Genomic DNA, 22,046 nt, shown 5'->3' with positions numbered 1-22,046 from the left:
AATAGGTGTGCATAAGAAATCATTATTATTTGTGCTAGTGAAGTCACACAACTTAGTATTTTCAGGGTTGGCCATTTTAGCAGTAGTAAATAAAACAAACTAGATAAAGTAAATGCAAGTAAACTAATTTTTTTGTGTTTTTGATATAGAGTGCAAGACAGTAAATAAAGTAAAACTAGAAACTAATTTTTTTGTGTTTTGATATAATGAAGCAAACAAAGTAGTAAATAAAATAAAGCAAGACAAAAACAAAGTAAAGAGATTGAGAAGTGGAGACTCCCCTTGCAGCGTGTCTTGATCTCCCCGGCAACGGCGCCGAGAAAATATGCTCGGCGTGTAGTTGACGTGGGAGTTAGAAATCTTTGTGGTGTAGCTTTTCTTCAGTTCCCGGCAACGGCGCCGTAAAATATGCTTGATGGCATGTATTTCACACGTTCGTTGGGCAACCCCAAGAGGAAGGTATGATGCGCACAGCAGCAAGTTTTCCCTCGAAAGAAACCAAGTTTTATCGAACCAGGAGGAGCCAAGAAGCACGTTGAAGGTTGATGGCGGCGGGATGTAGTGCGGCGCAACACCGCAGATTCCGGCGCCAACGTGGAACCTGCACAACACAACCAAAGTATTTTGCCCCAACGAAACAGCTGAGGTTGTCAATCTCACCGGCTTGCTGTAACAAAGGATTAACCGTATTGTGTGGAAGATGATTGTTTGCAGAGAAAATAGTAAAAACAAGTATTGCAGCAGATTTGTATTTCAGTATTAAAGAATGGACCGGGGTCCACAGTTCACTAGAGGTGTCTCTCCCATAAGATAAAAGCATGTTGGGTGAACAAATTACGATCGGGCAATTGACAAATAGAGAGGGCATAACAATGCACATACATGACATGATAAGTATAGTGAGATTTAATTGGGCATTACGACAAAGTACATAGACCGCCATCCAACTGCATCTATGCCTAAAAAGTCCACCTTCAGAGTTATCATCCGAACCCCTCCAGTATTAAGTTGCAAAGCAACGGACAATTGCATTAAGTATGGTGCGTAATGTAATCAACAACTACATCCTCGGACATAGCGCCAATGTTTTATCCCTAGTGGCAACAAGCACAACACAACCTTAGAACTTTCGTCACTCGTCCCGGTGTCAATGCAGGCATGAACCCACTATCGAGCATAAATACTCCCTCTTGGAGTTAAAAGAAAAAACTTGGCCGAGCCTCTACTAGTAACGGAGAGCATGCAAGATCATAAACAACACATATGTAATAACTTGATAATTAACATGACATGGTATTCTCTATCCATCGGATCCCGACAAACACAACATAGAGTATTACGGATAGATGATCTTGATCATGTTAGGCAGCTCACAAGATCCAACAATGAAGCACAATGAGGAGAAGACAACCATCTAGTTACTTGCTATGGACCCATAGTCCAGGGGTGAACTACTCACTCATCACTCCGGAGGCGACCATGGCGGTGTAGAGTCCTCCGGGAGATGAATCCCCTCTCCGGCAGGGTGCCGGGGGAGATCTCCAGAATCCCCCGAGATGGGAGCGGCGGCGGCGGCGTCTCAGTAAGGTTTTCCGTATCGTGGTTTTTCGCATCAGGGGTTTCGCGACGGAGGCTTTAAGTAGGCGGAAGGGCAGAGTCGGGGGCCAGACGAGGGGCCCACACCATAGGGCGGCGCGGGCCCCCCTTGGCCGCGCCGCCATGTGGTGTCGCCACCTCGTGGCCCCACTTCGTATGCTCTTCGGTCTTCCGGAAGCTCCGTGAAAAAATAGGCCCCCGGGTCTTCGTTTCGTCCAATTCCGAGAATATTTCGTTACTAGGATTTCGAAACCAAAACAGCAGAAAACAGGAACTGGCACTTCGGCATCTTGTTAATAGGTTAGTTCCAGAAAATGCACGAATATGACATAAAGTGTGCATAAAACATGTAGGTATCATCAATAATATGGCATAGAACATAAGAAATTATCGATACGTCGGAGACGTATCAAAACCCAAAACCACTTAAGACAGAGTTTATGGTTAGGTGTAGATACATGATTTTTCTTTTTTGAATATGTCTAGACCTTGTTTATCAACTTGAATGCTTACTATATGACATAAGAAGTCTATATATGTGCTTTGGTTTTCATTTTTTTATTTTTTTTAGAATTTTTTATGCCCATTTAAATCTTGGTCAAATCTAGGTTTGACCAAGGTTTAAACAAGTTTAAAACATGAAAATGAAAAGGTATGCATGAATCCTTTCTTAGTCACTCTAAAATGAAGGTACTTGAAAATTTTATGTTTGAAACCCAAAACCCTAGTTCTCTTCATATGTTTGACTTCATAAGACAGAGTTTAGGGTTAGGGGTAGATATGATACATGATATTTCTGGTTTGAATATGTCTAGACCTTGTTTATCAACTTGAATGCTTACTATATGACATAAGAAGGCTATATGTGTGCTTTGGTTTTTCATTTTTTTGATTTTTTTCTGAATTTTCAAGCCCAATTGAATCTTGGTCAAATCCTAGGTTTGACCAAGGTTTAAACAAGTTTAAAACATGAAAATGAAAAGGTAAGCATGGATCCTTCTTAGTCACTCTAAAATGAATCTTTTGGGAGGTTTTTGAAATTTCCATGTTTGACATTAACCCAAAACCACTTCTCTTCATGCTTGGCTTCATAAGACAGAGTTTAGGGTTAGGGGTAGATACATGCTTTTTCTGGTTTGAATATGTCTAGACCTTGTTTATCAACTAGAATGCTTACTATATGACATATATAAGAAGACTATGTGCTTTGGTTTTTCATTTTTTTGAATTTTGTATGCCCATTTGAATCTTGGTCAAATCCTAGGTTTGACCAAGGTTATAACAAGTTTAAAACATGGCAATGAAAAGGAAAGCATGTATCCTTCTTAGTCACTCTAAAATGAAGCTTTTGGGAGGTTTTTGAAATTTCCATGTTTGAAACCCAAAATCACTTCTCTTCATGTTGGCTTCATAAGACAGAGATTAGGGTTAGGGGTAGATACATGCTTTTTATGGTTTGAATATGTCTAGACCTTGTTTATCAACTTAAATGCTTACTATATATATGACATAAGAAGGCTATGTTCTTTGGTTTTTCATTTTTTCTAATTGTTCATGCCAATTTGAATCTTGGTCAAATCCTAGGATTGACCAAGATTTAAACAAGTTTAAAACATGAAAATCAAAAGGTAAGCCTGGATCCTTGATGACCCACAAGTATAGGGGATCGCGGCAGTCTTCGAGGGAAGTAAAACCCAAATTTATTGATTCGACACAAGGGGAGGTAAAGAATACTTATAAGCCTTAACAACTGAGTTGTCAATTCAGCTGCACCTGGAAAAGCACTAATAACAGGGGTGATGTGAAAGCAGCAGTAGTATGAGAGCAATAGTAACAGTAACACAGCAGCAGTAGCAATAACACAGGAGCAATGGCACCGGAAAATAGTTGATACTACTTCCAATGACATGTAGAACGAGTATATGATGATGAAAGATGGACCGGGGTTCCCAGCTATCTACACTAGTGGTAACTCTCCAATAACAAGTGCTGGGTGAACAAATTACAGTCGGGCAATTGATAGGATTGAAATAGCATTAAGACAGAATATCAAGATCATTAATCATGTAGGCATGTTTTCCAATAATAGTCGTACGTGCTCGCACAACATCTTTTGTCCTACCAGCCGGTGGCAGCCGGGCCTCAAGGGAATCTACAGGATATTAAGGTACTCCTTGTAATAGAGCACCGGAGCAAAGCATTAACACTCCATGAAAACATGTGATCCTCACATCACCGCCATCCCCTCCGGTTGTCCCGATTTCTGTCACTTCGGGGCCTTTGGTTCCGGACAGTGACATGTGCATACAACTTGTAGATACAATCTAAGCAATAAGTATAGAGCTCAAATCTAAGATCATGCCACTCGGGCCCTAGTGACAAGCATTAAACACAACAATATTGCAGCAACAATAACTTCATAAACTTTGTAGATAGACAATCATAACGTAACAATCCATCGGATCCCGACAAACACAACACCGATTACATCAGATGAATCTCAATCATGTAAGGCAGCTCATGAGATCATTGTATTGAAGTACATGGGAGAGATGATACCAACTAGCTACAGCTAGAACCCGTAGTCCATGGGGGAACTACTCACGGAGCATGATGGAGGCGATGGCGTTGTTGGAGATGGCTTCCGGGGGCACTTCCCCGTCCCGGCAGGGTGCCGGAACAGAGACTTCTGTCCCCCGAATTGGAGTTTCGCGATGGTGGCGGCGCCCCTGGAGTCTTTCTGGAGTTTCGTCAATTGGTGTCGCGTTTTTAGGTCGAAAGGGCTTATATAGGCGAAGAGACGGAGTCGGAGGGGCCACGGGGCCTCCTCCCCATAGGCCGGCGCGGCCGGGTGGAGCCCGCGCGGCCCTGTCGTGTGGGCCCCCTGGCTCGCCTCCGACTCTCCTTCGGTGTTCTGGGGCCTTCCGGGAAAAATAAGATGTTTGGCGTTGATTTCGTCCAATTCCGAGAATATTGCCCGAACAGCCTTTCCGGAACCAAAAACAGCAGAAAACAGGAACTGGCACTTCGGCATCTCGTTAATAGGTTAGTTCCGGAAAATGCATAAAAACATTATAAAGTGCAAGCAAAACATGTAAGTATTGTCATAAAACAAGCATGGAACATCAGAAATTATAGGTACATTGGAGACGTATCAATCCTCCTTAGTCACTGTAAAATGAAGCTTTTGGGAGGTTTGTGAAATTTCCATGTTTGAAACCCAAAACCACTTCAGACAGAGTTTATGGTTAGGTGTAGATACATGATTTTTTTGGTTTGAATATGTCTAGACCTTGTTTATCAACTTGAATGCTTACTATATATTACATAAGAAGGCTATGTTCTTTGGTTTTTCGTTTTTTTCTGTTTTTTCCTGATTTTTTATGCCCATTTGAATCTTGGTCAAATCCTAGGTTTGACCAAGATTTAAACAAGTTTAAAACAGGAAAATGAAAAGGTAAGCCTGGATCCTTCTTAATCACTCTAAAATGAAGCTTTTGGGAGGTTTTTGAAATTTCCATGTTTGAAACCCAAAACCACTTCTCTTCATGTTTGACTTCATAAGACATAGTTTAGGGGTTAGGGCTAGATACATGATTTTTCTGGTTTGAATATGTCTAGACCTTGTTTATCAACTTGAATGCTTACTATATGACATATGCAAATCTTGATAATCCATATCAATCATTTTAGAACTGATAAGGTAGGAGTAGTTAAATTTAATCCATAAAATATGTGCCATGGTGATTTTATATGCAGCTGGGCACCAGACATCACGTGCACAGTATATCAATGCACAACAGTACTTGCTCCAGAAAACTCACATTTTTGTAACCTGGACGTTACGCTAAAATGAACTGCGAAAACAACGAACAACACTTTTGTAGTACTATACTCGGTACTCCGTACTTGCTCCAGATAATCCCCATTGCTTCACTACCACAGTACTACCGTGGCGCGCATTCATTGTTTCCCCTGACTATTCAGAGCTTTGGACATCCATCAGAGTAGTAGTAGTCAGTAGTACAGTACTGCTAGCTCGATTAATGGCGTGCTATAAAATTCTATACTAGCCGACAGATGTCCATTCCTCGGGTTGCGCTCCAGAGCCTTCGAAGAGAAGGTAGCCGCTCTGTCCCATTGATTTACGGTGAACGGACAGGATAGACCGTCTCTATGTTGAAGCATACGTACTACTCCTTACCGCTCTCGATTCATTTGCTTCTACTCCCGAGTCCCGACCCTTCGCAGGCAAGGGAGGGACTGAGATCCAGTGACTTCACTAAGAGAAGTCACCATGCGACTTTACACACGTGAGCCATTCGATCAAGATCCAACGCTCGCGGTTGATCCAAATTTCAAACTTAAACTAAACTAAATTTTTAAATGGACTAGAACTTTCCGAGAATACTCAAGGGAATATATACTTCTTAATGTAAAGTTTTTCTTTTATTCTGAGCAACATAAATTTAATTTCAAATTTTAGATCGATCATGTGCGTTGGATCTTAATCTGATGGCTCGTATAGGTAAAGTTCATGGTAACTTCTGTTGGGTAAAGTCACTGGATCTGAGTTCGCAAGAGAGCCCCCTCTCGGCCGTTGATTTAGGATGGGCGGACCAGGTTGCTCGAAGCGAGGGCAGGAGACGGCTGTCTGGTTTGAATAGGGGGGAGTACTTCTTCCATCCCCTTATTGCTTCACTTCCTGTCTCCTTCCACTTCCAGCGATGCCTCCGAAGTCAAGGCCACCATCTCGCTTGAAGAAGCACCATATAGTGTTGACCAAGGATGCGGAGAGTTCCCGCCGGCGGTCTATCCAGATGCTGGCCGCGAGAAAGGGCCCTCCAGAAAACGAAGGCCCTGCTTTGCGCTCGTCTCGGAACAGCGTCCGTCGTGCGGTCGAAGATTCCTCGTTGGTTTCCATTGCCATGTTTCTTGATTCTTCGTGGCCCGGAGGTCCCAACTCTTTATTCCGTATTAATCCTTTTTATACATATCTCAGTGCCCCACGACGCACCCTGACATCTTCTCATGACGACTTCAACCCCTGTCTCCTGCGCTTAGAGGTTACCACTGATTGGACATTTTCGTCTTCCTCTCGTCACTTTGTTTTGGTACTGATGATATTGCCATGCAGGAAGCGTCGGCGTGTTTCAGAGATGAGCTTAAAACTCTCGTGGAACTCGCCTCCAACTTTCGCGATCATCTCGATACTTTGAAGGACGAGGTCACCGGCCGGGGCAAGCTGCATGATGTGAGCGTTCCATCAAGTGAGGAAACGAACTCTGTCATCCAGAAGCTCAAGGGCGAGAATTTGATGCTTAAGATCGAGTGCGGCTTTCGTCGCGAAGAAAACGTCGAGCTATCAAACATGTGCGTTCAAGCTCTCAACGGGAGCCTCAACACCCAACATGATGCGGTGAAGAAGATGATGGATGACACCATCTTGAAGAAAAACAATATGGTGGAGGACACGCGCGGGATGGTCGATCCAATCCAGGCACCGCAATCATGCATCCATATTATGCAACACATGGAAATTAAATAAAGTTTTTGTTAGCTCTAAATTTTGGAAATAGGGAAATTCATTTTCTCTTTGTTTTAAAATTTGGGATGTTACAATCGTCCACCCCACCGGAGCCGCTTCGCCGGATCCGTCGTCCACCGCATCAGATCTTGCTCACCGACACCGCTGTGCATGAACCGGATCTGCTTCACCGGCGCCGTGCATGATCTAAACTCTTCTACTGTCGCTTTTCTATTGCTTGCCTGCAAGTTCTTATTTAATCTTGGGGGAACCTGTTTGTGCTAACGACGCGCCGTTACGTTTTTGCAGATGAGATGAGTAACCATGAAGTGTAATGGCCGTCTCTCCAACCCCAAGTAGCACATGTAGCGTACTTCATCACCAGATCTATCAACCCCAGGAAGATCTGCTTGTGACTCCCACAGAGTGCTTCTCCTAATGTAAGTCCCTTGTTTTAGCGCCATGTTTTGGGTTCAGATGCTTGTTTGTCTGAAGCTCTTTTAGTTCATTCCTAGCTATGACCGTAACACCTTTCTATTTTCTAGTTCATTGCTAACTTTAAGCGATTGAACATTTTGGTTTGCATTCCCTGCTCTGTAGATGTAGCCATCATAACTTCAATCTTGCTCAGTCGTTGTTACAAAAATTATAGGCTGCTATTATTTTGTTCATGCCAATCTTGTTCTCCCTGAACATGTTGGTTTGCATTCTCTATACTAACGGTGATGCCATTGTTATTTCTATCTACTTCGTCATAAGCTAACAAAGTAATTGCCTGCTATTAGTTCCTGGATGCTATCGCTCTGCCATCCTGCAGTACAAATTTATTTGAACTCGTCACAATAGCTACTTCCATCATAATTTTGTCTGCCATCTGATTCTTCAAAAGCTTCAATATTAACTTGTTTCTCTTAATTGGCATGGCGCTCACATATAGAATGGTGAACATATTGGTGTGCATTCCCTCTTCTACAAGTTCATAGGTGATCCCACTATATTCCGTTTCTGGTCCATCCTAAGTCGTAGCATTAACTATCCTCTATGTGTTGCTCGTTACAAGTTTATATCCTGAAACAAATTGATTTGTTTCCTTCATCTACAAGTTTATGAGTGATGCCATTATAACTCCTATCTGTTTTATTCCTAGCTATTATAGTAACATCCTGCTATTATTTAGTTCATGGCCAATTTTAAGTAATTGCACATGTTGGTCCACATTCCCTGCTCTATAGCTTTTGGCATCGTAACTTCTATATTTGGTATTACATTCCCTGCTCTGTAGATCTAGCCATCATAACTTTATCTTGCTCAGTCATTGTTACAAAAATTATGGCCTGCTACTATGTTGTTTGTGCCAATTTTTTACTCCATGAACATATTGGCTTGCATTCCCTGTACTACAGGTGATGCCATTATTTTGTATCTAGTTCATTGTAAGCTTACAAAGTAAGGACTTAGTTTGGCATGCTATCACTCTGCTATCTAGCCTGTAGCACAAATAAACTTGTCATACTACTAGATAATAATTTTATGTGCCATCTTGTTCTTCAAAAGCTGCATTATTGACTTGTTTCTCTGACTTGGCATGACACTCACATATGGAATGCTGAACATATTGGTTTTGTATTCCCTCTTATACAAGTTCAAAGGTGATCCCACTATATTTTGTATCTGGTCCATCGTAAGCTCCAGCATTAACTATCCTCTATGTGTTGCTCATTACAAATTTATATCCCGAAACATCTTGATTTGCATCCCCTTCACTATAAGTTCAGGAGTATTATTTAGTTCACGGTCAATTTGAAGTAATTGCACTTGGCACTTGTTGGTTCACATTCCCTCCTCTTTAGCTTTTGCCATCGTAACTTCTATTTTTGTTTACATTCCCTGCTCTGTAGATGTAGCCATCATAACTTCATCTTGCTCAGTCGTTGTTACAAAATTTATAGCCTGCTACTATGTTGTTCATGCCAATTTTGTACTCCCTGAACATGTTGGTTTGCATGGGACTCGACAGTAGTAAGTCTGTTGTTTCATTCTAATGTGCTCTGTTATATTGGCTGTTGGTATGCGGCATGCACTCTTTGTTTGCTTATTGTGCGCATTACAATGATCTTGTTATAACGACGAAATGATGAGTTCCAAATTCTTTGGCAAACAATATTGTAGTGTCTTTGCCTTTCCATTGTTGATGTCTTAACTTGTAATGTCTTTGTTTCAGATATAGGTGCTGCATGGACAACTTAAAAGATTGCCGAATCGCTTCATTGTATTGCTAGGTTTAATTAAACTTCAATTTCTCTGGGTTCTGTAATATCTTTTAAAAGCCTTGCAGCTGATGTAATATTTTGTTAGTTTTTATAGTTCTTTTGCGCATTTTTTCTATGGTGCTTGTGGTAAGTGAGGCTATCCGACAGAAATCATGTGCTGCGTAAATATTCTCAGTATCTTTCTATGTTCTGCGCAATCTAAATCACAAATTCCCATCCCTTAAACGGCCCAATTAAGCGAAATCCTAAAGCGCCTATCATGCCGGCATATAAACAGCAACTAAACGGGCTGGCCCACTTACTTATTGGGCCAGCCCATTTGCTTTAAGGTGGACCCCACCCACTTACTGGGCCGGTCCTGTAACAGAAATGTGGGCCCACGTGCTTATTCGGCCAGCCCATTTGGTCACTGGGCCGGCCCGTTAGCAGGAAAGTGGGCCCCACAAGCTTATTGGGCCGGCCCGCTAACTCGTTGGGCCAGCCCACCTGCTTTACGATGGACCCCACATACTAACTGGGCTGGCCCGTTAGCACGATAGTGGCCCCCACAAGCTTATTGGGCCGGCCCACTAACTTGTTGGGCCAGCCCAATTGCTTTTATAGTGGACCCCACATATTAACTGGGCCGGCCCGTTAGCAGGAAAGTGGGCCCCACATGTTTATTGGGCCGGCCCGCCAACCTGTTGGGCCAGCCCACTTGCTTTATGGTGGACCCCACTTACTAACTGGGCCGGCCCGATTACATGAAAGTGGGCCCCACCTGCTTAGTGGGCCGGCCCACTATCTTGTTGGACTAGCCCACTTGCTATATGGTGGATCCCACATACTAACTGGGCCGGCCCTTTAACAGAAAAGTGGGACCCACCTGTGTTTGTTGGGCCGGCCCACTAGCTTGTTGGGCCAGCCCACTTGATCTATGGTGGACCCCACTTACTAAATGGGCCGGCTCGATAGCAGGAAAGTGGGACCCACATGCTAATTGGGCCGGCCCACTAACTTCTTGGGCTGGCCCACTAACTTCTTGGGCCGGCCCACTTGCTTTATGGTGGACCCCACTTGTTAAATGGGCCGGCCCGATAACAGGAAAGTGGCCCCACATGTCTCGTGGGCCGGCCCCTTTGCCTATTGACCAGTCAAACGAGTGCATTCGGCCCGGCCCACATGCTTAGTGGGCCGGCCCATTTAAATTTTGACCAGTCAACCTTAGAGGTTAGGCCCGGCCCACGTAACTAATGGACCAGCCCAGCTATATAGTTGACCGGTCAAACTAAGTCACTGGCCCGGCCCGCAAACTAAATGGGCCGGCCCGCTTAAGACGTGGCGAGCCTCGTGTGGGCCTACCATCTACCACGGGGTTTCAGCCGGTTAACGCCGTTAACGCCGCTAACGGCGTCACGCCACGTGTCAGTTTGCATGACGTCAGCAGTCAACGGGCTCCCGAAAACACTTCTGCAACGGTTCGATTTTTCGTGGCGGAAGGGCGCCCGAACGCGACGGGCCGAAAAAAACGTGGTAGGACTTTGCCTGACGCAGTTTCGACCACAGAACCCATATCGCCGGGTTAGGCCCATAGGCGACGAAAAATGGCCCTTAGTGGACGATTTTGGGACGTTGTCTATTTGAACTTTTCTTGTAATGTGTGGAGCTTCCGATCACAAAAAAGGTGCCAAGATGCATACTAGAACGAAATTCAAAAAAAAAAATCAAAAAAATCGTGCGAGATCCAGATCCAAATTTCATATTTTTACCAGTGATGCACCTTTTTTTTAGCAGTGGCGCATCTCGACGAAATAGCAGTGGCGCACCAATGAGTTACCAGTGGTGCGCAACTGATACTTCGGTTACCAGTGGCGCACCAACTACTAACACTTACCAGTGGCATGATAGTAGTGGCGCACCAACTACTAACACTTACCAGTGGCATGATAGTAGTGGCGCACCATGGCGTGCCACTGCTAACTAAATTAGGTGAGTCTTCTAGTAGTGGCTATTCAATTTGAGGCGAAGTCTTATTGTGTAATTCTGTTATGAGAGCTACATGTGAAGATAGTGCTCCGGTGATGAACATTAGTTAGAGCATCTCTAACAGAACCCGAAAAAACGCGAACTGAAAAAGTTCAGTTCGATCTCCCGAAAAACTAGTTTCGAGCGAATTTGGAGGTGGCGTAGAACAGAACCCGTAAGTCGGAACCAAAAAACTTGAAATTGAAATTTGGCGGGAGAAGTTTTCATCGCAATAAAAGTTTGGCGATGAAATTCATAGTCATACATACATAATTTACATACGCATCACAAAATAAAGATCATAATGTAGTAGTCCTCCGCCGCGCGACCTAACGATGAACAAAATTCGGCCCCGGGATACTTACCGGGGCCTCTAGGCGCGGCGGAGGATGGGGCGGCGGACGACGGCGAGGCGGAGGACGGTGGAGGAGGACGCGGCCTACTCGGCGTCGAGTTCCATGATCTCCTGCTTGACCCTATGGACGTGGGCCTCCCTCTGCGAAGCCTCGTACAGGCGCACCCGCCGGACGGCCTCCTCCTTCTCGCGGCAGAACCGCCGGACGGCCTCCTCCTCCTCCGCCGGGCGTTGCGCTTCCGCGTGCCCTCGGAATGGTTGCACTTCTTCCGCTCTGCCTCCGAGCGGAAGACTGGGGGCGCGGCGGCGAGTTTCCGCCGCCAATCCGACCGCCTTCACTCCCGAAGCTGCCGCAGCGAGCCATGCAGTGGAGGTGGAGGTCGCGAACGCAGGAATGCGGCGGCGGATGAGCGCAGATTGCTCGTCGGAGTAGGGCGGTGGAAGACGGCGGAGCGGTGAAAGTGGCGGGGGGACTTGGGTTTTGGAATCGAACTCCCCTCCGCGACCTGTATATATAGGGGGCGCGCGTCAAGTTTCTCGGGCTCCCGAGAAACCTTTTCGGGCCGAGCCACGAGTTCAGGCTCTAATCAGCGCGTCTTTCGAGCCGAACCCGTAAATTCGCCCGAAAAATTCAGTTCTGGCGGCATTTACGGGCTCTGTTAGAGCATGTCTAACAGACCCCCTAAAAGGCCCAACCTCGTAAAATAACCGCCGATATACGGGGTAGGGCTCTACCTGGCCGTCTAGCAGACCCCGTAAGACAGGCCCCCGCGTCAATTTTTTACAGTTTCGGCTAAGGGGTGGCTTCAGGCCCCTTACTTCTACGAGGTGGGAGGGTGGCTTCTGGCCCATTACTTGTACAGGGCGGGAGGCTGAATACAGGGCCAACCCCCCACTCGTGGCGCGCTGAACTTTCAGAAAATCACAACTTGTACCAGGCTCGTCGGATCAAGCTCCCGCCCCACCAGCGCGCGTGACGCCGCCGCCTTGTCCCTCTCCGCGGCCGGAGAGCAGCCACGCCCCCATGCCAAATTGCCAAGCCATAGCGATGCCATACGTCACATGCGTAGAAAATACGCAGCATAGACGGCGCGTAGAGAAGCTTCTCACGTGTCTTTTCTTCTCTGCTTGACGATGGCTGCCCTGCCCTGGCTGCTGCTCTACACTTCTCGAGCTCGCGCGCCCTCAGCTTGTCACCGGGGTGGCGTCGCGCGGGGGCGGCCGGCCCACGGACGGTGGCGGCGGGCAGGGGCGGCAGCGGGGGGCGGCGGCCGACCGGGACGGGGCGGGGCGGGGCCTGGGGCAGGGGCAGGGGCAGTGGCTGGAGGAGGAAGAAGGAGAGGAGGAAGAAGAAGAAAAAAAAATTGATTTAGCATATTCTAGAAATATGCCCTTTTACAGTTTAGGGATACGGGGTCTGCTAGCTCGGACGAGTTTTCGGCCGATCAAAATCGAATACAGGACCCTCTACTCGTGTTATACGGGGCAAAAATTTAGAGGATCTGTTAGACATGCTCTTGGAGGTGCTCTTACATGTTTTAAGGATGTCCAAAGACATTCTTTGGTGTAGTAAGGCATGTTTACTCTTGCAGCTGATGTTGCAATATTATTTTGGCCCATTGTTTGACAAAGTTTGCACTGTCCAAACATATTGCATGCTGGACTGTGGAAAGATGTACGTCCGAATGATTTTCTGGAGAATACCTAACGTGTGAGCCGTACGTTTGAATTGTTGGTCATTCAAGAGATAAACATGACTCACCAACTAATACATCTGCACATATGAAATGATTGTTTAGCACAAATATGGCTGATCATATAAGTGTAATCTCCTAAGTTTTACAAAACAGTCTCATAATGTCTGATCTTTCACTGTTGTAGTTGCATCATAAAGTTCCTTTTATCTATGGATATTAGGGTCTTTGTTTTCATAGGTTTCATGTTGTACTTCTACAAATTCTGTAATCTAACTTTGTATGGAACTTGAACATAATTGAACATAATTCAGCATGCTACAACATTGTGTACTATATTAATTCCTTATCATCTCAATCACAATATTACTCGAAGTAAAAAAAATATTCAGGCATATATATATTTATTGAAATTATATTAATTACATTCTTTAATCTTGTGCTAATAATTTGCAATATATTTTCACTAGGATGGTGGCCCCGAGGTGAACTTCTGCAAGATAGGCATAGCTTTGCCTCATATAGAGCAGCTTCAAGTGCTTGATGTTGATCAAGAGAACATGAGATGCCATATGATTTCTTTAGTGACTGGTTGTTTAGCGGATTAATGTTTCCTACTTGGCTATGATTTAGTTGACCTGAGATCGATTGTATGTTAGCAGCCTACATAAAACTTATGTCCTTTTAGTGATCTTTCAAGAGTGATTTGAAAATTCTCGTATTATGCCTTATATTTTTAGATTTTTTCACACTCGATAGATGTTTTCAAAATATTTTACTCAAACTTGCTAGCCTGACCTTGAAAAAACATCCGGAAATAAGGGGAAGCCTGTACCCAGGTCTTGGATAACTACGTAATCAAATTGCTAGATGATATATGTGACACCTGATGTCCTATCTATCTTTCTTCTGTTTGAGTTGCAATTGGTCAACGGAAGTAGTCATGTACAAATATTAATAAGATAAAAACTAAAACAAAAGCACCCGATCACAGTATATATGTCTTTTAATAGGAGTAAATTGAAGCTATAGAATTAACTAACACGCCTGAGAACTACTGCACGCTCAATGCACCTAACATTTTGTACCAGGATTGGATGCAGGCTGCAAGGCGAAGCTCGCTTCTTCACATAGTAATAGTGACCCCCAATATATTTTCTCTTTGGGCTCTCATAGTTCTTCAGAAAATCATGTGTCAAGAGTCAAGACCACCATAGATCCACCACTCAGTGTCGTGATTAGCTGTGTCTGGTTGACAGTTGAGACAACGCGACATAGACAGAACTTTTGTGGATACGGGAGAAACACGCGACAATACACACTACCGCCCTGGGTGACACATCTTAGCTCGCACAACACATCAACGATCAGAGAATTAGCGAAATTATTTCTGAATGCACTTGTGTTAGAATACTTATACGAGTAAGTCGTGATTAACCGTCGATTGTAATTAACCGTTTCTAGTTGGCAGTCCATGTAGATATACAAAAGGTTATTGTCTCCTATTAAAAAATCGAAGCAAATAAACAAACATGCCTCTTATAAGCTTCAAACAGGTTATTTTCTCCAAGAAAAAATATGTGCGGGATAATATTTCTGGGAATTTCAGGGCAATTGAGTCAAAAAATAGATATATGTGATCTAAATTAGAAAACACACTGACTCAGGTAACAACAACTCAGGACAACTACAACAGTCAAGAACACGAGAGATCCACCACTCAGCGTCGCAATTAACCGTCTCTAGTTAACAGTTGAGACAATACGACATAGAGATAACTTTCGTGGATACAAGAGGAATAGGTGACAATGCACACCACCGCCTTGGGCGACACAACTTAGTGCGCAAAGCATATCATCAATCAAAGAATTAGCTAAGATATTTATGAATACACTTGTGTTAGTATATGTATATGAGAAAGTCGAGCACAATTTGTGCATGGTGATTACAGGTTCACCTACATTTTACTACCTTGACCACGACCTCAACCATGGCTATGTTTACAACTACACATCAGACATAATTCTATCAAAGCGTCTGCATCGTCACTTGCGTCCACAACACTCCCCCTATAACTACTCGAGGAAATAGAAGACACTAGAAAAGGACATTGACGATGACTAGTTGGAGTGATGGAAGCGTGTGACTACAAATTCATATACAATTGGCCGCTTTACTCCCACTATAACGGAGGAAGAATGTTAGAATGTATATGAGACGAGTTAGGATTGACTAGGCCTCTAAATCATCTTGTACTCGAATTATCTCGCTCATCTGTTTTACATGTATATTTATACCTTTTGAGGATCCAATCAATACAACAACACAAGTTCGGGATCTACAACTTAGAGATCGTGTTAATATGTAACGTTGCTTCTACTAGTTGTCGTTTCCAGCGCCTGAGGCCGTGGCGCTGCCGTTCTTCCCGTCGACGAGAACCTCCGTCATGGGTACCCGACTGGCCTTGACCTTGCGGGCCTCGAGGATCTGCTGCGTCGACTTGTAATAGATGGCGTACAGGATCACCTGCCCCACCGCGAAAATGACGCCCAACACATTGGGAATCTGCATTGAAAGATTACAAATTTAATCTTGACCAAGTCGCAACATGAAAAACGTGATTAAACCGGAAAAGATTTCATAATGGCAAACATGTGTTTGGTACAAGAGAACACTTTTAGTTCGCCTGATCGCCTAGAACTGCATGCTACATGGCCCATGGAGTCTCCGTTTGCAAATGCGTGTAGCTGGGTCTCCATTTTTTTCCCATTCTATCAGATGTTAGGGCATCTCCAACGGGGCGACGCAAACGGTCGTTCCGCCCCGAAAAATGCGTCTGGTACCATCTTCAATGGGGCGACGCATAGTGATCGGACCATCCACGGCGACGCAAACCTGGCCCAAATATGTGTCAGGTTTGCGTCTCCGCGGACGATGCGCCGTCGCGAAAAGTGTCTGCGTTCGTTGCATCTGGGCCCGGTCGGCAGTGACTAGGTAAGCAAAATATTTATTCATTACTATTGTTTGGCTAAAAGGACCATCTTTATAGAGATGGTTAGTCGAGTTAACCTAAAACTACAACGGCTGTACCTACTCGCCGTCGTGTGGCCTACCACAACCTGGGTTACTCGCAGTCGCGCAGCCTACTACTGGCCGCCGGAGGGGCCAGCGCCGTAGTCGAAGCGGGATCGCTTCACGCACTCCGCGCGCCGCGCACGGTAGCGATCGGACATCTCGTCCTGCCGCATGCGGCGTTTGAGGGCCTTGGCCAGGGATGAGTCCCACAAGACTCTCATGGCCATAGAATTGGCCTCCGCCTCCGCCGCCGCCGCCTCGTTCGCCTGGGCCGCCGCCTGTAACCCCGCCAGCTGGGCGTGGAAGCGGGCCCTGTCCCTAGCCGCCTCCGCCACCGCTTCGTCTCTGGTGGTGATGGTGCCCGCCAGCTGCCGTTTCTCCTGCTCGACCCGCGCGGGAGAAGGGCCCCTCCGCTAGAGCGAGTCCATGTCGGAGCACATGTACCCCCGAGCCACGGCGACCGCATAGCTGTGGGCTTGCTCCTCCGCTGCCCAAGCTTGACGGCACAGGGCGTCCCCAGCCAGGGTCTCGAAGGACGCAAGCAGAACCCGCTGGTTGCCGGCGCACTCGAAGCGGCTGGGTACGGCGTTGTCGTCATCGGCGATGTCGTGGATGATGGCGTCCGCTGGTGGGGCCGCCGGAGGGGCCGCCATCGCTGCCAGCGCCTCCGCGAGTGCCGCCCTGGCGTCGGCGAGCTCGGCCCTGGCATCCGCGATTTCCGCCCTGGTCGCCGCGAGGCGCCCTTGCGCGCTCTGCCGCCTCCGCCTCCGCAACCTCCGCCTCCGCCGCCTCCAGGTCCAGCTGGTCGGCCTGAACCGCGGCGGCGACTAGCTTCTCATCCTCCTCCGGGTGGGCGTGGTGGCATATCTGAACAACCTGATCCCAGCTAAGGTTGTGCTCGGCCATGGATGGATGCTAGGGTTTTGCTTGAGGTGTGCCCGTCACCTACGCCGGTGTCCAGCATATATAGCCATGGCGGGGCGGGAAACAGTGTTGCCGCACAGGTCGTTTCCCGCGCGCGAAATGCCGGCGAAACTTGCCAATGTATTGGGTAAGCGCGGGAAAGACCGTCGTCGCGCGGGAACCGGTAATAGTCGGCGGCAGGCCTCGACGGGACGTAAAACGTCATTAACGACCTTAACATTGTCTCCGCTAAAAAAAATACGTCCGCACCGCTGAAGGTACCAAACGCAAACGGTCGCCCTGGATCGCATGACGGTCGCGGACCGACGCAAACGGACACAACCGGACCTTTCAGATGTCCGAAACGCGTGGTCCGTTGGAGTTGCCCTTAGCAAAACATAGACTGTCCTATCATGGTAGTAAAGCCGTAGTCCCAGCACAAAAACATGCATGTTGAGGATCTTCATCGAAAGAAAACCAAGTCATTCGTAATTGCGAGGATTCGCCTAGAACTGCTACATTTTTTTCGATATGGCAGCATAGCCCGGCCTCTGCATCAATAGATGCACTGCTACATGGACCGTGGAGTTTTAGTAAATCATCATTATTCAAACAAAAAGCTTAGTACTACCTCCGTTTTAATAGGCAAGGATTTTTTTTGAAAAGTCAAACTATGTAAAGTTTGACTAAACTTTTAGAAAAAAGTATTACCATAACAATCAATAATTAATAGAGTTAGATACATCCTGACATATATTTTCACATATTATCTGTATCATATCATAGTTCTTGATATATAAAAATTAATAAAATTGATCAAACTCTACTTAGCTTGACTGTTTAAAAAAAATATAGATCTTATTCATTAAAACGAAGAGAATAAATCAACATTTACTGTCAGTAGGCTGTTTTTCCGGGTTTTTTTTTTGACCAGGCAAAGACATGACGCATTGTGGAGGTTACTTGTAGCAGTCTCAGGTGCATGTCTAGCTAATGATCGTTGTAAAGAACAGTAAAAACATTCATGCGTCTTAGGGAAACAAATCCTATAAGACCTAGGTCGTACGCCCTGATCCGTGGACCAACTCCGAAGCGTAACACGTGGCGATACGAATCTCAAAGCAGCATACTTCCAATTCCCTTCTCCAGCGATTCAGGCTCGTGGTTGAAGCCTCTCCTGGCCGCCGCCGCATTGTCCTGGTGGCCGTGCCGCGGATCAACCGGCGCACCCCGGCGGCGGCACCTCGGATCCGGTCGCTGATTGTGTTATCTTCCCGATTGAAACATCTGGCAGAGTGACACCACATCGACCCAAGTATCTTCTGCAATCCAGTTCAGCCATGGTGATCTGCAGCTACCAGGCATCAATCCCATGGAGTAGTAGCTTGGCGCAGCCGGTGGGGGCAAGCAGATGGGCGGTCAGCCGACGGTTCTGCGAGGGAGGGCGACGGGGAGAGCTTCCATGGCTGCAGCGCCGGTGCGCTATGGAGCGTCTCGATGGACAGAAGATGCAGCAGCCACGAGCCGGAATAGCTGGAGACGCAGCCAAGAGACATAGCACAGCAGCAACAAGACGGACTCGCTGGAGAATAAGGGGATGAATCGCTGCTTTGAGATTAGTTTCGCCACGTGTTACCCTCCGGACTTGGTCCAGGGATCAGGGCGTACGACCCTGGTCGTATAGGATTTGTTTCCCGTCTTAGATGACTTACGGTGATGTAGAGGTCGAACTTGATGAGAGCGTAGGCAGTCCAGCTGATGCCACATCCGAGCGAGGCCAAGGACAGAAACAGGGGCATATACTCCACACTCTTGGTCTGGATCACCATTTTCTGAAATGCGGACACCGAAATTAACATGATGAAAAGAAGCCCAACTATATTAAAGACAATTAATTGTCTACTATGTCAATTCATCCAAAGTCCATGCAGTAAAACGGAAGCAACTTGTACAGGTATTATGCAGATCAGCATGAAGCATGAAAACTACAAGGAAATTGAGGTCTGTGTTTGGGAAGGGGAAACTAAGAGTGTTTACAAGAAGAGAAAAGGGCCATGCATAAATTTTAAAAAGTTGAGGAAAAAGGTACCGCGGCCACACAAGTTGAATTAAAAGTGAAGGATGGACAAAAAGAACATGAGTTTATTTGATACCACCGCGGTGACAAGTTTTGTCTTTCAGAAAAAAAATTACAGTGTTCAAGAGGTGGTCCCCACAAAAATATTAGAGAGACCACGAGATTACTCATGAGTGCTTAGAGTCTGACGTTGGTCAATGAAATTACTATAGAGTAAGCCAGCCTTCTTTTCATGTGTGCTTTATTCACATTCGAACAGCACTTAGTCAGTATGAGCTCATCTAAAAAACAACCAATAAAATACTAGTACCACAAAATCTCACACGCATATACTAATTCCTTAGAGCAAGTCCAATAGCACCCTTATAACCACCCCTATACCAAACATAAGGAAGAAACAAGAAAAATATAGCTCTAACAGCTCTCCTATAGCCTTCCCTAAATATTGGTGCCCCATCTCAACCCCCCTCTCTCCCCTATGCATTGGGGTTGTGGAGGTGCCCCATATACATGCCCCAACCCATGTTTATGTCTTGTTATAAATCTTACATGTGAGCTCTACATTATTAAAATACATGTGAATATGACATTGGAGAGAAATTATAGGGGAGCTGTTGGAAAAAACAAAATATAGGAGAGAAATCTTTTTAGGGGTGTCCCCTACATGAAGATATAGGGGAGAAAATGTAGGAGTTCTGTTGGACTTGCTCTTAGTGAGAGGAGATGACGAGAGTGATACGGATCGATGCGTACCATGACGGAGAGCGGCGCGGCGTACACGGCAGCCTCGAAGATGACGCACATGATGCCGACGACCATGGACCTGTGGGTGTGCGTGTGGGTGAGGTTGAGGACTAGCGCGGCGACGATGGAGACGAAGGCGACCTCCGCGACAAGGATGAGGAGGACCCGACGTCGGGCGGCACCGACGGAGTAGGCGACGAAGAGCGCGATGTATTGGAGCTCGATGGTTATGCCGATAACATTGATGGTGATGATGAGCATGTTGTGCGGCGTCACTGCCGGGAGGCCGTAGAGCAGCCACATCATGCAGTTCAGAAGTGTGGCGAGGTATGGCACGGCCGAGTACTCCTCCACCGTCTTATTCTTCCAGATGCCATAGAACGTTGGCCTGGAAATTCCATGGTAGGGAGTGTGAGTTCTCTTGCGTGTTGTCTGCGTAAACAGAAAACTAGTACTAGTAATTCTTTTTTAATCAGAATAAATAAATCAAAGTTATGGCCGGTGTTGCGTTCTCTCGAATTTGAACTTGTCCACGAATCTGTGTCTCTTCCTCGACGATGCATCATGCAGGAGACACTAGACAATTTATTGTGCTCAAAACCAAATCAATAACTCCGTCTTTTGGGGAGAAAAAGAAATTGAAGTCACGTACGCAACAGTTATTTTTAGTCGGTCTTACTGTGGAAAAAAAATACAGGCCTATTTCGATGTTAATAGTGCACTATAGCATATGGAAAGCTCACGCCAGTTTTTTATAATTTTGTTGGCTACGGCGCTATTGCAAAATAGCATGGTACATCATGCTAAATCATTATGGCATTGGCGTGCTATTTTTGTTAAGCCCGTAATACAAGCCTCCAAATTCTGTTAGATTTTATCATTTTCGTTAATCCCGTAATACAAGCCATTTATGGTCGGGATATTGTGTGTCGATAGAGCACATCATTATCTATGTCTAGAGATTCTTTCAGAATTTTTTGAAACTTCAAAGTTGTGGTTTCAAATTTTTGAGAAAACCAAGCTCCATTGAGCTCAAGCTAAGTGAATTTTCACGCTATTTTAAACATTGATTCTTACACTGGGGATAGAAAGAGCACCACGGCAGTTACATTGCCTGCAAGACAGACACAAAACGAAAAGTAAAATCAGGATTCAAGAGTAGATCTTGAAGAGCATTTGGATGGAGCAAAAGTTCACGAAGAGGACGTGTGTAAAGTCGTTCGTGAGAATCGAAAAGAGGATGCAACAAAACGAGCATCAGGAGCCGACAACACCCACATGATTTTTGCTCGTCAAGGAGCGTTACAGAAGCAGAGGGTTCGAAAGGGGACAGCGACGCACCTATCACCCCGATGGCCGTGCGGATGGTGTCCGGCGTCATGGTGGCTTCCCGCGGCGAGAGTTGACTACAGGAAGTGATGGATGGGATTGCCGGACTTTGGAGGGCAGCGGAGGGACTTCCGGCGGCGAGAGTGAACTGCGACGGACGCGAGAGATGGATCGCCGGAGTTTGGAGGGGAGGGAAGAGATGGATCGGAGGATGATACAAGTGCAACGGACCCCTCTCTCTTGCTGTCCCTTTGGTACTCCGATCTGATGAGTGAATGGAAAAATACCAAACGGGGTCCATTAAATAGCAATCTCTTCTCTGTCAGGCTATCTCTCCATGCACAGTGTATAGGTGATCCCGTCTCTCTATCTCTCTCTATAAGAACCAGTCCAGACCACGTCTCTGTAACAACCAGGCCATGCAGCCATTCTGATCATCTTTTCTTTGCACTGCTATTTCCTTTCGCCTTTT

General features: G+C 45.9%; 1 protein-coding gene across 1 annotated transcript; it reads right to left on the bottom strand.

Moving 5' to 3' along the window:
• Positions 1-15,576: 15,576 nt before the first annotated feature.
• Positions 15,577-21,651, bottom strand: LOC124691853 (bidirectional sugar transporter SWEET4-like; the record flags this gene model as incomplete). The annotated part of the gene is given in 5 exon segments (XM_047225132.1): positions 15,577-16,011; positions 19,137-19,256; positions 20,255-20,633; positions 21,323-21,359; positions 21,587-21,651. Coding segments are annotated over 5 exon segments (762 nt in total). The 3' UTR covers positions 15,577-15,825.
• Between the last annotated feature and the right edge of the window lie 395 nt (positions 21,652-22,046).

This window comes from Lolium rigidum, chromosome 2, assembly GCF_022539505.1.
Source record: "Lolium rigidum isolate FL_2022 chromosome 2, APGP_CSIRO_Lrig_0.1, whole genome shotgun sequence".
In the NCBI taxonomy this organism is placed as follows: Eukaryota; Viridiplantae; Streptophyta; class Magnoliopsida; order Poales; family Poaceae; genus Lolium; species Lolium rigidum.
The sequence above is the reverse complement of the archived record's forward strand: the minus strand, read 5'-3'. Positions and strand labels throughout refer to the sequence as shown.